Source organism: Zootoca vivipara, chromosome 2 (genome assembly GCF_965207765.1).
Source record: "Zootoca vivipara chromosome 2, rZooViv2.hap1.1, whole genome shotgun sequence".
NCBI lineage: Eukaryota > Metazoa > Chordata > Lepidosauria > Squamata > Lacertidae > Zootoca > Zootoca vivipara.
Genome location: NC_142584.1, coordinates 53,643,996 through 53,660,988, shown reverse-complemented (window position 1 = coordinate 53,660,988; position 16,993 = coordinate 53,643,996). Strand labels below are relative to the sequence as shown.

General features: G+C 40.9%; 1 protein-coding gene across 7 annotated transcripts in view; it reads right to left on the bottom strand.

The window, feature by feature from the left end:
* Positions 1 to 10,405: 10,405 nt before the first annotated feature.
* The window catches only part of ACSL6 (acyl-CoA synthetase long chain family member 6), a 95,572-nt gene continuing 88,984 nt past the window's right edge, over positions 10,406 to 16,993 (bottom strand). For all 7 annotated transcript variants that reach the window (XM_088661889.1, XM_060271680.2, XM_035105421.3 and 4 more), the window contains exons 19-21: positions 16,364 to 16,465; positions 13,401 to 13,472; positions 10,406 to 11,244 (exon numbers count right to left, since the gene is read on the bottom strand). In XM_088661889.1, coding sequence (XP_088518015.1) covers positions 11,104 to 11,244; positions 13,401 to 13,472; positions 16,364 to 16,465 — 315 coding nt within the window. In that variant the 3' untranslated portion in view covers positions 10,406 to 11,103. The remainder of the gene's footprint in view (positions 11,245 to 13,400; positions 13,473 to 16,363; positions 16,466 to 16,993) is intronic.

Sequence of the window (16,993 nt, the reverse complement as noted above, 5' to 3'; positions counted from 1 at the left end):
TAGGTTCCTCTTTATCTGCAAAGACATTGAATTCAGAAGGCATAGATTTCTGAAATAGACCTCGGAATGCAGCATTTCTTTGGTTGTTAAAAAAAGAAAAGAAAACAAGCATAATATAGTATAGGTATAGGCACTCATTTCTGAATGACTAGTTACTGATCACATAGACAAAATACTAGAATAAAACAATTTTTGGTATAAAATATTTTATTTGTCAGTCGAGAGGAATATTAACAAATTTGAGAAACCTGACAGTCTTTCAGTTCTTTACAAAACAAAAATTCCATATTTGCTTCTTTGTATTTTAGGTATACATGCGGATATACCAAAACTAGGGAGGATAGAATATTTAATTACAATTGTTCTTAAACAAATAAGTCATTGCATTTTAATCTCTTCATTTTTCTTTAGTTGAAAATAGAATAAGCAGTATATTTAGGGGAAATGGTTGTTTGACTTGCAATGTTATTTGAATGCAGGCATGTTGTTCTATTGTGGTGTGATAGATAGGGTAAGGTTTTTACAGAAGTGCTGTTGTCTCACAGAAAAATCCTAATTGGGAACAATTGTGACTGGTGTTTGTTGGGATTTTTTTTTGTTTCTTTGTTTTCTTCCCTGATCATGAACTGCTTTTGCTGCAAGTCCTTTAGTGTGACCAAATGCGAAAGAGTTCTGAGCTCCTGCACTTTTAACCCAGGGATGGGGAACATGTGTAGGCCCTCCATAGCTTGTTGGTCTCCCAACTCCCATAAGTCGCAACAAGCACAACAAGTGGACAGGGATGGCATAAGCTAACATCTGGACAGCTACCGATTCCCTATGGCTGCTGGGATTTACATTTTTGGCAGATGCAACTCATCATGCAGCATCAAGAAAAGCTGCACTTGCTTAAATTACTTGTTCTTTTTTTTTTTGCAAAAGTGCTAAAGTTACAAAAATTCTGTTATCCCTTACAACCGGACACCCTTAAAACAGACTATTTATTGCTTAACCTCATCATCTATCAGGTTCACAGTCTTAACAGTGCGATCCTATGGAATACTTCCAGGTAAGCACACAGGATTGCAACCTACCAGTAAGTAATGCTAATTAACCTCCCTCTGCCCCCTACATTTTAAGAAGCACAAAACCTACTTGTAAGCAAATGCCATTGAAATAAATATGTACATATCAGAGGTCCCAATTGGCTTTTTGCAAGTTATTGAAGCTGTTGGCCTTAAAACACATACACACGCTCACACACACAAAGCAGAAGGATTGCATACTTGAGGTTCAGGTACTTAGTCTTGACTTTCCTAGTGATTGCTAATGCCTATACTTGAAGCCACCTTTTGCTTACAGAGACTGTCATCTTAGTGAATTTGCTTTTAGAATCATAGAAACATAGAGTTGGAAGAGACCACAAGGGCCATCCAGTCCAACCCCCTGCCAAGCAGGAGTACAGCGCTTTCTGGGTAATTTAGTGTTACTGCATATGGGATCAACCTTCAGTGATTATCTGCTTCCCCCACACCTGGAGAAACTTTTGGAACTTAAGATAGGAGTTAAACTGATTTTGGCAGGAGCTGCTATTGGTTTACTTAGTTTCACTACTTGCAATAATTTTGTGCTCTCTCTCTCTGTACTCTCTGGTACAGAGTACCAGCACCTCTTTTTTGGCTGTCCATGGCAGCCATTTTACGCTGCCACCCACAGCAGTTTTATCAATATAAGTATCAGAACCTCATTTTTTTAAATATAAAAAAAGAACCATTGACTACTTTTACAGAACTTAGGGATGCTGCTATAAATCGAAAAGCAGAATGCATATACTCAGCACCCCACAGCAATGCTCTCCATTTCAGTTCATCAAGCTATCGATACTAGAAAAGTACTTTGGTGGCATGGAGTTGGTGGTTCTCATTAATCTGCATTGATAATAATAAGTACATGCTTCCACACTAGTCATTTTCTCTATGGTAAACACCATTTGCTTACTCACTTTATTTTCGAGCTTTCAGGTACCGGTATATCTCCTCAGCCATGTACTTCCATCTTTTTCTAACTGTTCTCCCGCTTTTCTTTTGCTTTTCTAAAAGGTGGTTGTAGCTATTTTGGGAGCTTTCATTGCAATCAGTGCAGTCCTTCTTAAGATCAAAGTTCACGGATGTAGCACTACTGTCTTGCCTAGAGTGGAATGAGCGCTGTAGTAGTGTGTAACCCCACACTGGTCACCATTACCTGGCCACCCTACCACCATGCCTACTGCATATGCCTCTATAATGCCTCTTCCTCTGGCATTTTTGGAGTTAAAACACCAGCCCATTCTGCTACACATTCAAGCCAAAGGAGATGAAATGAACAAGGCAGTTGGCAATAGACCTCGTTTTGGTTTGAGAAGAGAGCTCAGTCATTTAACTTATAGCACATCCTGCCATAGTGGTATTAAGGGCAGGATGAGACGGGGGTGGGGAGGCTTTGATGGGCAAAAAATTAAATTCACAAAACATTCATTCCTTTGTCCCTGTCAATCAGTGTACTCTTAAGGACAAAGAGACAGATTTCACATAAATATTTTTGTGGCATAGGAACTCTTATGGGGAAAACAGAAGTCAGGAAAAACTCCCCAGTAGCAACAGAAACAGTAGGCATTCTAGTTCAGTGGCGGGAGGGGGGATTTTTCCTAACATATCTAACCCTGATTCATTGTGTGCAGATGTCATTGGGGCCATTATCAGGCCAAATTGGTAATTCTACATAAAACTGCCCCACTTATTTTCAGCAGGGCTTACTCCCAGGCAAACATATATAAGATTGCAGATTGAATCTCACTAGTGCTTGGGTAGCATTAGTTCTAAAGCATCCAAGCTTCCACCTTTCATTTCGGTAAATTCTACAAAGCAAGAAAAATTCTGTTTTAGCAAAAGCATGTTTACTTTAAAAGAAAACAATGTTCCGTCTATTGTACTAATAATCCCTAGATAAAATATTTCCATAGTTTTCTGTGAGAACCAGTACATCTCTTTGTCAGATTTCATGCAAAAATAGTATTATTACTTTTAAAGTTTACATTCATGTCATAATTTATTTACATATAGATCACCAGTTTGTGCTTTTCGCAGATGGAAAACAATAGTTTATAATGTTGAAGTTAATTTGTTTCATTCAAAAAAGAAACCTGTTAAAAGATAGAAGCTGCTTTTTTGATATATGCGATAATAATCAAATCCAATATATTGACAAGATACAAGATTTTACTGTCATGACCAGTCATGTGCTGCAAAAATGTTTGTAAAGGAATTGCAGCTTCTTTTCATGCAGGATACGCTGAAAATCCACATTTGACTGCAGGGTGATTTTTCCTAATTGTAGTGCTTTTTATTTCACTTGTACTGTATATGCTTTTTGACTCTTTGATATTTTATGGGGAAGACTTTGTTTTAACAACAGGTATTCATAATGCAAAACTATGTAATATTATTTTAAACCTGCAGTAATGACTGGATTTTCTTGTATAATTTACTTAGATAGGCCCTGGTTCAGCCCATCGCAGATTTACACATGCAAGTTTATCACTTCGATGAGGTTCCAAAATGTGTGGAAAATAGATGTTACTGACCAGTAACAAAACTTCCATATTGTCTTACTTCACCTCGTATCAAATGCCATGCTTTTCTGGTGGACACAGTTCACACAATAACCACAAGTCATCAAGTGATGAACATGCATGTATGAACCAGCTACCACAGAGATTCCCTCTAATAACAATTTAAGAACACAGAACTCATCTTAAAATACTGTGCATTTCCTTAGTTAAGTTCTAGGAATGTAGAACCAGCTTGCCTCATCTTATCAGGTCATGGGGCATGGCCATTATTCCCATCTTTCCTACCAGACCCTGAGGTGAGCTAGATCAGGCTTCCCCAACCTGCTGCCCTCCAGACATTTTAGACTAGAACTCCCCTCATCCCTGACCACTGATGATTCTGGCTGGGGTTAATGGAAATGGTAATCCAAAACATCTGTAGGGCACTAGCATGAGGAAGTCTGTTCTAGAGCATCTTCCTTTGTCCACCTAAGCACCTGATCTTTGGATGGTCTTGCCTTGCAGAGTGATGACTGGAGATGAGCACCATTTTTGTTCCCTTTCCTCAAAATTCGTTATTTTAATTAAAAATATTTATATGCTAGCCTTCAGGTAAAAAGAGCCAGAAGAAAATACCTAATACTGTACAATAAAACTCAGTTTTTTAAAAAATAATAATCAGAAAATCAAATCAACATAAGTATAATAGTGCATATTAATAACCAGTAGAACCAATAAAATGTCAGTTAAAGCAATCTACACTGGACATGTATTAAAATAATAAAAAAGGTATTCAACACGTAGAAGAATACACCAGTCTGGGGAGGACATTCAACATATGTAGTGCCACAACAAAAAAGCCCTCTCTCTGCTCACACCTAACTTAAGTGACACAGGGAGGATCTCTTAAAATGATCTCTAGTGGTAATACAATTTGGGCAGAATTGTGTGGGAAAAGGTGATCCTTTATGGACCCAGGATCATTAGCCATATAAGGGTTTCAAGGTGGCTACCAGCAGTTGGAATTGTGTCCAAAGCACAGGCAGTTAAGAGAAGTGATATGTTCCATAAAGCCAATCCCAGTTAGTACTGAGGCAACTGAATTTTGAACTAGCTGAAATTTTTGAGAAATCTTCAAAAGCCTTTGTAATGCACTGTAGTAATATAAACTGGATGTTACTAGGGCATAAATGTGGCTGTGCTACCTTTGTTGAGGAGTTGCAACTAGCACATCATCCTTAGCTGGGAACACTGTATGCCACAGGTGACACTTAGGTTTCCAGCGATAGTGTTGGATGATTACTTCCAAACTATGAACCAGATTCCTTAGAGGGAATGAAACTCCACCCAGAACTGGTTCAACAGCACTTCTGTGCTCAGACAAATCATTCACCTCTTTCTTGTCTGGAGCCAAGTTTCAGTCAATTCAGCACCTCCATTGCTTCGTCTGGAAGTGGAGCTCTATGACATCAGTTTGCTGGTAGCACCTCACTCTTATATCACTGAATGGTGTTGCTAAGCTCATGTATGTATTTAAGAAAATAGAGGACAAGATGGAAACGTGGGGACCCCATTGTGTAAATACCACAGGGCCCCATAATGCAAATGCCACCTTCTGGAATTGATCGTACAAGTAGGAGTGGAACCACTGAAGTATAGTACAGTATGTCCAACCTCCAATGGAGAGAGCCAGTCCAGGTGGATACTGGATACCAGATGGTAGCAAAATCCACCGAGAGATCCTGGGTCACAATACCCCATCCCTTTTCTCAGCATAAATCACCAGCCAAGGCCATCTTGGTGTTTGACTGAAACAAGATCTATATCATCATTATCATCCAAGAGCAGGCATCCCCAAACTTTGGCCCTCCAGATGTTTTGGACTACAATTCCCATCTTCCCCGACCACTGGTTCTGTTAGCTAGGGATCATGGGAGTTGTAGGCCAAAACATCTGGAGGGCCATAGTTTGGGGTGCCTGTCCAAGAGTGTCAGCAGCAGAACTGTTTAATGAGTTCATAGAATGTAATAAGCCCCATTATTATGGATGTTGAACTTGCCTTGGTTTAATTCTAGTGCTTTTGATGATAAATTGACCTATTGTTTTTCACTGTAGTTTGCAATCTGATTCAGAGTATATACAAAACCCTGGCTTAGCTGGCCAAAGGCTGTTGACTCTGATGGCCATGAACTCTGATTTTAACTGGCTGGGGTGTTGATCTTTCCTGCTGGCATAACATCATAGTCATTGTCATTGTGCCAATCTGTTGCCCTCCAGACAGCGATGAGTCCCACAAGCACAACCAGTGATCAGAGATGATGGAGCTCATAATCCATCAATACCTGTAGGGCAGCACTTTGTCTACCTCTCATATATTACATTATCTTTTTAGGATCAGGTACTAGTGCTAGTACAAAAAACCCTGGTAGGAAATATTATTCCCACAAGCAGTAGCCTTTGGTGTGGTAACATTGTAATCCTGTGATTATACTGGTGTAATAGTGTATATCCTAGCTGGGATATGCACATTTGCTGGTATAGGAAAACTTACAATTTATTTAAACCCAGTTCGTTTTCTGATTTATGCTTTCATATGTCTTTCTTTAAGTACTGACAGTTCAGGGTATGCATGTTTACTCGGTAAGGTGTCCTTCTTGTATTCTGGGTATAATATAGGAACCACATTCATTACAATTATGGCATTATATTTTGCCGTTACAGCTTTTAAAAGCACATGGCCACATGGGCAACCAGCACAGCAGCAATGTCTTCTTCTAATGTACTTGTTTCATAGGTGAGCTAAAAGGGTGGTGATTGGGTGGGAATGACCTGTATGATGCTTAACTCAAGTGCTGCCAGGCTCTTAAATGTTGCAGCATAAATGTGACATAAAGCCAGGAGTAAGTGGCTCTCATGCTACTGTCATATCATATAAAGGGCACCTAAAGTTCAAGGATGCATACTCCCTAGTACTGTAGTCTTTGAATCCAGAGACAAAATCCATTGCAAACATCTGTCCCTAAGCCATAGTGTTTGCCCTATTTGCCTAACTGCGGTATAATACGAAACAAAAAATAAAAAAAATTCCTTTCAGTAGCACCTTAGAGACCAACTAAGTTTGTCAGAGGTATGAGCTTTCGTGTGCATGCACACTTCTTCAGATACATCTTGCAGTGTTTAGCAATCATATAGGGCCAATCTCTAGCTTGGCTCCTTTTTCTGCAGCAAACAACAAACTTGTGTGGGTTTGTGTATATCGAACAACATTCACAACTCAGCCACTAGAGTGGGCAATTGTGATTACTGGGATTTTCCTTGTGATGGTTTAAGGAATTGCAATTCCTCAATGAAGGGAAATGCTCAATTGAATTTTTTTTTCTTTAAGAAAAATATGCTGGCTCCAATCAGTGTTAATCATTTTAAGAACTCTTGGTTTCACTAGAAAAGATCTAAGATTTAAGAAAATGCTTGTCTAACTGAAATCAAAGAGAATGAAAAGTGGCTGGATCATACCCAAGGGGCTTTGGCTGGATCCTGCCCAACATGTTCCTATGTGCTGCTTCAAGTAAAAGTTCAATAAATATCTAAGTAACCTTTGTAGATTGTAAATTGGGGCCGTGAGAGAATTTTAGAGCCAGTGCCAACTACAAATCCTCAATTTCATATAGACCTACTTTTAATGTGTGGGCCAGTTTTCTCCAGTGTTTATAGCTCAGGGAAATAAGCATTTAGAAAATCATTCCCAAGCATTCCCTTATCCTAAATGGGGGGAAAAACACAACACACTTGTGTACCTTCCTCCTCCAATGAATATGAAAAGTACGTGGTGTCATTATCTGCTGTAAAATTACAGCCTAATATTCAAGTGTGGATCTAACAGTGCAGTCTATACATAGCTACTAGAAGTTAGTCCCGTTGAGTTCAGAGAGACTTATGCCCAAGCAGTGAAGCCTAAATTACTGGCTTTAATTCTGCTTTTGCACTGATAGAACTGCAAAATGAACCTGGATAATCAGATAAGTTTAAGAATAAAGTGAAACCTTTGTAGCTGGGCTATCAGGAAATCAGAACAGGCATTTGAAAACTACAAAAGAAGTACTTTTTGTACTGGAAGTACTACTTCAAAAATGCAGTCACTTTTGAAATCTTAACAATTTGTTCAGAACAGACATTAATTAACCAGGCTCAGCATAAACACTTGCTCATTAATTCACTGTCTCTCTAATTTCTAAAAAAGATCTTGCAATCTTAAATTCACTTTGGTCACCCTTCAACATGACCAATTTAGCAGCTCCATGTGGATAAATCATTTAACACCATAGTTATTGGTAAGATGATATGGAGATAGTAGGTCTACTTCAGCTCAAACAAGCCCAAGACTTCTTGATGTGTCTCATGGATAGTTCAGATATCCTAAAACCCCCCAGGTTTCCTCATGGAAAAAGTAACATCTAAGCTGATCTTTCCTTATATCAATATATGTGAGCATTGTGGCTCATTAGGGAGCTCCAGATGCAAAAAAGACAAGAGTTACTGCTCCTTGAATAGTGATATATTAGGGGAAATTCAGCAGGTGTCATGCAGACTGCAGTTGCTAAAATTCCCTATTGTATACAAAAGCCTTTTTTTAAAATATAACCTTGCCATCCTATTCACCATCTTTCAGCTTTTCCACTCGTGCTGATCTACATCAAAAGCAGCTCCTGTATTAATATGGTCACAAGCTTCTTTCTCCATTCAAGGTGCTGTGTGTTGAGAACTTTAGAAAATCTGAACTATGTCTGGGGAGACAGTTTCAAGAAAGCCATATAATCTGTCAGCACTGGATTTGGTTCTATGGCTGTGTTCATATAGCTATGGCATTTGAACTCAGACATTCACGTAACCCTGCCACTGCCACCACTGAGGAATAGTTGTGCAGGAAGGGGCAACCAAAACAATAAACTCCCTTATAAGGAAAGTTCCCAATATTTAGGGCTTTTTTAGTTTGGGGAAAAGGCAAACATGCATCCATAACAGAGGTGTATAAAATTATGCATGATGTGCAGAAAGTATACAGTGGTACCTCGACATCCGAATTACTCGACTTCCTTTCGACTTCTGAAGTCGGCAAACCCGGAAGTCTTTTCGCTGCGCAGAAGCAGTGCATGCGGTCGGCGCATGCACAGAAGCGCAAAATCGCGCTTTGCGCATGGCAAAGCGGGCACTTCGACAACCAAAGACCTTGACTTACGTAGAGCGCTGCGGAACAGATCGCCTTCGTAAGTCGAGGTACCACTGTATATAGAAAAGCTTTTCTTCGATGAAGTTGAATGTTAGGAGTTTCAGGAAATACTACTTTTGTGCATAAACTGAAGAATTCACTACTGCAAGGTATTGATGGCCACCAGCTTGGATGGCTTTAAGAGACAAATTGATGGAGGGTAAAGCTATCAGTGGCTACTAGTATTGATAGCTATGACCTACCGCCAGTGTTAGGAATACAAGTAGGGATGGTGCTGCTACACTCATGTTGCAGGATTCCCATGAACACCTGGCAGGCCACTGTAGAAACAGAATGGTGGAGTAGACTGGGTTTAGTTTTGCTCCAGCAGAGATCTTGTGTCCTCCTATATGCAGGTACTAGTACTAACTATGCCAGGGCTAGGGAACCTGTGGCCCTCCAGATGGTGTTGAACTCCTGAGTCCCATCAGCCTCGCCCAGCATGGTCAATAGTCGGGTGTGAATGGAGTTACAGCCCAGCGGCAGGTTCCCCAACCCTTGATTCAAGACTACTTCAGAGCAGAAGACTATATTTAAGGTAGTCAGATGCAAAAGGGGACATGGCCCCTGTGCCTTTAGTAGTTGCATAAGAGAGAGGGAACTTCAGCAGGTCCTATCAGCTCTCACTACTGGATGTGCTGGCAGATGGGGCGTTGGGTATCTAGCACCACCGGGTTTGCCCGCAGGTTTCCCATCCCTGATCTACATGCAATTCCTGAGAATCATAAGAAGGCTTGTGCAGGTTCTCCAGAGCAAGCATTAGTTTCTCCACTGAAGCATGGAATATTTATTTAGGCAAATTTCTAAGGTGTTGGCCTAAGAAAATATGGGAACAGGCTCTTTTTCTGCATTTTATTTTTTATTATTCAGCCAAGTGAATCCCTTTCAAGACAGTTGTCAAGGGAGTGAAGCCTTTAGTACTATTTGCTCAGAAGTGCCTGCTATTGGAATGCGTGAAAATAAGAGGTGGGAACTTGGAGTAGATGCAAGCCTGGTGGAAGAAGAAGCTGGGAGAAGCTGCTTTAAAGTCAGATGATGTGGCCAAACAGCTGTTTGTTAAGACTCTGCATCCTCTTTAAATTATTTGAAACCAGCTCAGTTCTCCTGAAGTGCACCGCTATAAAGTGCTGAAAAGGGAAAGCTCTGACTCAAAATCCTATTCTATTTGGGGTGGTGGGGAGTGGAAGGTGCAAAATTATGCAGCACGTTTATACCAACTATCCTTCTGTTTTGCAAGTTGCTGTCAGGTAGCTGCCACAACACAAGGCAGTTAGTTCTTTAAAAGGGGCAGCCCACAGAGATCCCTTGCTAATTTCAGAAACATCCAAGACACGAGAAATACAAAGAATTACAGGGCCTGTAACATTTCTGACATTTCTGGCACTTACTGGTTAGCATTCACTCAGCATGTGCCACTGCACTATATTAAGTAGGCATGAAATCCAAAGCTCTTCCTACTTCCATACATATGAAATGCAAACTCTTCCTCCCTTCTATTCACAAGGTGAATTCAATTTATGTCTTGCAGGGAAAGCATAAGTGCTACCATTTAAAGAATGATTAAACAATTGCAGTTATAAGTTCTACATCAGGGTAACAGATTTATTTCTGGCTTTGAGCATCCAAGAACATTGAGGTAGACCACTAGTCTTTGTCAGATATCTCGCTGAGTGGGACCCTGGTACGTTTAAGAGCTCAGTTGCAGTGAGGAGTTCTTGGCCACATATGCACGCAGTAGCAGCCGAGGGTGAAGCTACACCACATGAAGGAAGGTGCCGTACCATGCTAAGGAAGGTGTGTGCATGATGTGCAACCTGGGAACTGCTTGCTTCTAAAGAGTTCTTAATGGTACCCATCCAGAGAGACATCTGGAAACCCTATCACATTATTGAATCATCCAGGAGCTTAGAGGAGTGTCATACAAAATGTGCAGGTCCAGTCTGCTTTTCTTTCCTGTTTGCTAAGGGATTTCTGTTTATGTTTTTGCAGGTATTAATAACAAAGGTGTCTGTAAAATGCTTTCAGAAGGAGTGGGATTGAAAGTAGCTTAACGGTTGTCCGGTATGTTTTTAAGCAATCTTCAAGAGCATCCATGACAACAAGAGGAACTAGAACTAGATGGTAAAGGAATTTACTCAGTGGTGGTGTCTTCCGACAACAGAAGGCTTGCGTGGAAGGTCAGATGCTTATTCGTTTCAACTGTGCCCTTTTCACGTTTCAGTATTATCCTAATGTTGCTACAGAGTCCATTGTTCTGAAGAACTTTCCCCTGGTGTCAGATGGAGATGCTTGAATAAAGCTCTTCTATCTGTTTCTTGAAAAATTCTCTCAGCTCTGGTCTCCTAGCTTTTAACGTAGGTGTCAACAAACCATTTTGTACAGAGAACATTTCGGAGTGGATGTAAACAGCTTTAACCTATAGGGGAGAAAAACAACCCAACATGTTTATAAAAATATACTGTAAAGTTTAATAAAAGGAAACGGCTGATTTGATAGCTGTGTTCCAGACAAATCACACTGGTCACTGTGTCAAGTACAGTATTCTGCATACCCACTCCTATGTATGATGTAATAGCCCAGTGCTAACACCTGCCTACTTTTAAATTTAGTTGCAGCAATTCATCAATAATGTCCCTAGCTTTGCCCAATACACTGGCTTTTTGAACAAAAGTATCCCCCCATAGGGCAAAGCATGTGACTTTTACAGCATAAATTATAGTAAGCAGTCACTCTGTAATTTCGTTTATCTGACTCCTTAATACAACCCAGACTATTTAGATATTTGAAGTTTTGTCGCTTTTTATTTGCTTGGTTTGTTATTGAAACGTGAACAAATTTAGTGTGCAATCCTGTGCATGTTTATTTGAGAATGAGGTAGCTTGCTGCATGGATGAGGTTCTCTGCCTGTTGCTTTGGTATATATCTCCCAGAGGCCTTGGAACGGAAATTCTAAATGCCTGAACTTGCTACAGAGAAATAATTTGGCTGTTGTTGTTATCACTTGGCATTCAATGGCAGACACAATGTATATTTTATCAACAGACGTTTAAAAATACATTTCTGCATCAAAAACAAGCTTAAAAGGCTCAATTCTAGGATTGAGACACAATGAGGACATGCTGAGTTCTCTCCACCTTCTGCAGAAATAACTGGCACTAGGGGAAATTAAATTTTAACTATTAAAACACCTGACTACCTTTAGCCATGAAAATGAACTGCAGTGCACACTTCAAAGTTTCATGTTGGCAAAAACTTTGCTGCTGCTGTGAAAAATGTGTTGGTGCTAAGCATTAATTCTGGAAGCAACTTAAGGATCATTTATATTTTATTTGCATTTTTACAATTAAGGAGTAACACATTAGTCATCCATCTTCTATGGTGCAGAAAGCGAGTGCTAAATCATGTGTCAATCCTGAATATAGACCTCATAGGAAACTATGTGCATTTGTTCATTTACTGGCAAGTGTCAGGAGTTCATTGTAAGAGGTACTGGGTACAAGGCAACTTGCATATTTTTTATTCTTTGTGGCCTCCCAAGGCACTCCTGAGCTAAGAACACCCAAAATAATTACCTAAGCAACTGGCAGTGACTATAGAGGAAAAGGCTTTGCTCTTAATATCTTCTTTGTACCCATGTTTCCTGCTTGTGATTTTAAGAATTCATTTAGGAGGGTCCCCCCAACCTCACTACACAGTGCTGAAATGCTGCAGGGAAGAGGCATATGTGCCCCCATACCCCCAATGATTATATTGGATGAATTGATAGATTAGTATATTTCATCACAGGGAGGTTTACAGCAAGGGGGGGGGGAAGCAATTTTAAGAGACAGTTCTTAACATTTTTTTATAGACCAGTTTTTGAAAAAGCAGGAAAGCTTTATGTGGAATTGGTTTCTACAGTCTCTATTCTTGTTTAGTGCATGCATTATGACACTGCAAGTGCATTTATTACGCTGTTGCCAAATCCAGTGCACAAATGCAGGCACGCTTAGGAATTCATGTCATTAAACGAATGTTAACAGCTGTTACATTTGTGCTTTTAAAAATAATAGAATCACAACATGACATTATTTTAGATCATGCTTCTTAAATGGTGTGTGTGTGTGTGTGTGTGAGAGAGAGAGAGAGAGAGAGAGAGGAGAACATTATGTCCATATGTGAACTTCCCTTATTGGAGGTTTGTAGGTCTGCCGCAAAAATACCTACGTCAGGAGGAGATTAGTCCATGGATGGGGGACAAACAGAACAGCTGTATTTTCCAGGTCAGCTACAAGAATGGTAATTAAGCTGACTTTCCAGTACTGCTCTCAGCTTGAATGGAATGGTGTTTCAAATATTTTATCATGTTATCTATCATAGAGAGACCTTCTTTAACATTACCTTTCATGCATTCATAAACAGACAAGGATAGTGTTATTTCATAGAAGAATACACATTTGAGTACTGAACCACAAAGCATAAGCGAGGCATTGGTGCTTTTATATAATGCATGCTAAAATCCCTGCTATTCAATCACAAAGAAGCTCATCTGCATCTAGTAATCAAAAGCTATCATCAGTATTTAGTATTTACCTGTTCAAACGAATGAAGTCCACTCTCTTTTCCTAACTGCACCATATCTTCCATTATTGCTTTTCTGAGCTCCTAAGTAAGAACATATGAGAACATTTACAGCCAGGAAGTCCTGTTCAAATGCATGCTCTCTATTGACAAATAACTTTTCGAAGAAGCAGAGGTTGAAATGTGAGTATACTGTGTAGGACAAGGATAGGAAATGTCAGGCAGAGGGATGAATTGTGTCCACCCCAGACCTCTTTGTCTGGCCCCTGCAACTCTCCTCAGGCCACACACTTTGCATGCCAAGCTTTGCACTCCAAATACACCTAGCTGGAACGTGTCTTTGAACTCTGATATGGGGAGGGTAGAGGCAGGGTGCTTGAGTGTTTGTACAAACTAGCTTATTGTACAAAAGAAAAAAATTACATTTGTTGCTCCACCCATTTTGGGCCACTACTGGCAAGTAGCCCTTCAAGATTGCTCAGAAGGTTATCTGGCCCTCAGCTTGAAAAACATTGCCCATCCCTAAGGAATTCTGGTCCTGTAGTCTTCATGCAGAAGTGTCTGAAATACCTCCTTGATTTAAACTTCCTAAGCACGGACACATATGTTTGCAAGACAAAGACATAAATTCTTATTCTGGCATGTTGTCTTGGAACTTCTTCTTAGAACTCTGAGCTCTCACTTTCCTCTTTGCATTTTAAATTAAAGTATGAAGGAGTTCAGTGACTGAAACTGTATCTTATAACGCCGGTTCCAAAATAGTAGATTCCATTTCATGGAAAACAGTACCGGTAGCTGCAACATCCCTACACCTTACACTGATGCCCTTTTCAGTGTTATTTATCTAATGCCGTCAGTATGAATTGCATTTTGCACAGAGGTCAGGTCCCAAGCCCTGATCAGCCGGCAATCGAAAGAGAAAGTGCTTACAGTCTACTTACTTCCTTAGTGTTCTAATAATCAAGTCCCTGGATTATAGCGTAGGCATCTACTCAGAAGTAAGTCCTACTGAGTTCAATGGAACTTACAGCCTTATTTCTTGAACATCCCAAGAATGTTGCCAGGATTTACATTTGCTACTGCTGACTCCTAGCTGTTCTACATATTTCCAACACCTTACTCAAGTGGTAGTAGCCCACCTGGCTTTGTCACACAGGAGTGGGGAATTAATTAATTATTCAGGTACATAGGAGCATAGGAACTGCTTTATAATGAGTTGAGCTATTTGTCTATCTAGTTCAGGATAGCCTACACCAGGGGTCCCCAGACTTACCCGGCTTCGGGCCGGTTCCTCCGGTGCCAATTGCGCGGCGGGCCGGAGGGTGGGGGAACGCGCTCCCATACGTGCACGCGTTTGCTTTTTCTGGCGCGGTGTGGCACCGGAAATGGCTTCTGCGCATACACAGACGTCATTTCCAGTGCAGTTCCGGGTCAGCGTGGGACCAGAAATACCTTGTGCGCGTGTGTATGGGAGCGCGTTCTCCCACCCTCCGGCCTGCACATGTGCACAAGCTATTTCTTGCACCGCGCCGACCCAGAGATGGGCAACCGCACTGCGGCGCGCCGATAAGAGCGGGCGGTGGGGGTTGCCGGGGGGCTGCACAATTGGCTCGTGTGGGACGCATCTGGCCCCGGGCCTTAGTTTGGGGACCCCTGGCCTACACTGACTCATAGCAGTTCTGCAGGGTTTCAGACATCGGGTCTTTCAATCCCTGGAACATCCAGGCAGTGTTGAGAATCTTGACCCCTTTTTGCAGGCAGTACATATGTCCACCACTGAGCTATATTCCTTCGCTTATGGCTTCCACCAAAGGTAAATGTGCTGGAACACCCGTAGAAGAAATAAAACCTGCTCTTTAGTAGCTTTGCCGTCTTCTTTCTGGAACATTACTGCAATCTTTATCTAGTCTAGGCAACAGCAGAGAAATCACATGGTTTGGCGCTGGCTCAGACATTCCAAGCCCAAAAAAACAAAATGAAACAAAAACACATATCTCACAGTGCAAAAAAATAGATGTTATCTTGTAGCAATGGAACAGTACTGATAAAGAAAGTGGAAAAAACCCAAGATGTTAACTAGCTCCTGTTATAGGACAGAGCTTTCCTTATCTAATGGGATCTTTCTAACAGATGTCCCAGTCTCTTAACACAGTAATCACCTAGCTACTTAGAGCCAGAATTACACATTATGTTAAAAGCAGTTTTAACTACAGTGCTTTGGAATTGGCGGTGCCTTTCTTTATGAAAAGAAGCTGTGAGGGATCGTGACCAGGGTTAAAACCCCTTTCCCCTTTTTGCCTGAAAACTATCCAATGCAGTAAATATGTCCTTTGGGGGCATTATTATTAGCAGGAAAACAGGGAATGTTCCCTCCTTCCATGCTGTGGATCTGATCCAGAGGCCCCTATAGCAGCTTTTTTTCTAAAGAAAAAGTCACAGTCAGATCTAAACACATTAGCTGAACTGTTTTAATTCAAAAAAATAAAATAAAAAAAATCCTTCCAGTAGCACCTTAGATACCAACTAAGTTTGTCATAGGTATGAGCTTTCGTGTGCATGCACACTTCTTCAGATACCTATCTGTAACTTGTTTTAATTCAGCCACTCCCATCCTGGTGCTCTCCTGATATTCTGGATTACAGCTCCCATCATCCCTGACCCCCATCATCCCTGACCTTTGGCCATGCTGGCTAGAGCTGCTGAGAGTTGGGAGTCCAAAACATCTTGGGGGCAACAGGATATGGAAGGCTGCTTTTAATGTAACATTGAAGTTGGCCTCTCAGCTTATCATATTGCAGCATTCGCCTTCAGGCTGATTCAGTGCATTGGCAAATTCTGATCTACAAATTATAATTATAATCTATGTTTGTCTGTTTGTTCGCGTGCGCGCACACACACACACACACACACACTCCCCAAATTGGCACTGAATTGCATGTTGATAATGCACAGGAACATGTACATAAGCAATTTACCGCATTTTCACAGAGCTCTGCAAAAATTCCATCAAAGCCTCTTTTCTTGGCCCAGGCTGGCATGATTTCAGCATCAGGTACAACAACCCCCACCAGGAAGGCCTGCAACGATACAGATAAAATTGGGGGCTGTATTTGTGGCACAGTAAACACATCTTGATCCCTTGAATTTTGCTGTGCTCTCTTATCTGTGCTTCTTAAATAAGAGTGCTTGTCAAGTTCTTTGCCCTTTGCCCCCATTCTTCAAACAATGATACAGCAGCTTCTGCATCACAAGAGTCAGAGCACTGTGTTGTGTATGTGTGTGGTTTTTTCCTCAGTAGTGGAGGTTCAGAGCAGAGCTCTGTTCTCTTAACTTTTGATAATGGCTCCCATATAAATAGTTCTGCAGTAAGTTGCTCCCACTTCTCCTCCACAGTCCTTCAGCAATTCCAGTTCCATTAGGAGGCTGGCCCCAAATTTTACAAAATCTGCATGTGGGTGTGTTGCTTGACTCTGCTTATACAGTTGTTTTCCTATTGATCTATACAGACTTTTTAGAGTATGCAGGTCAATCAATGTCCGCTAATGACCGCTGTTCCAGAAAGTTTGCTACATGTCCCAGAATGCCTCGTGCCTGGGACATCAGTG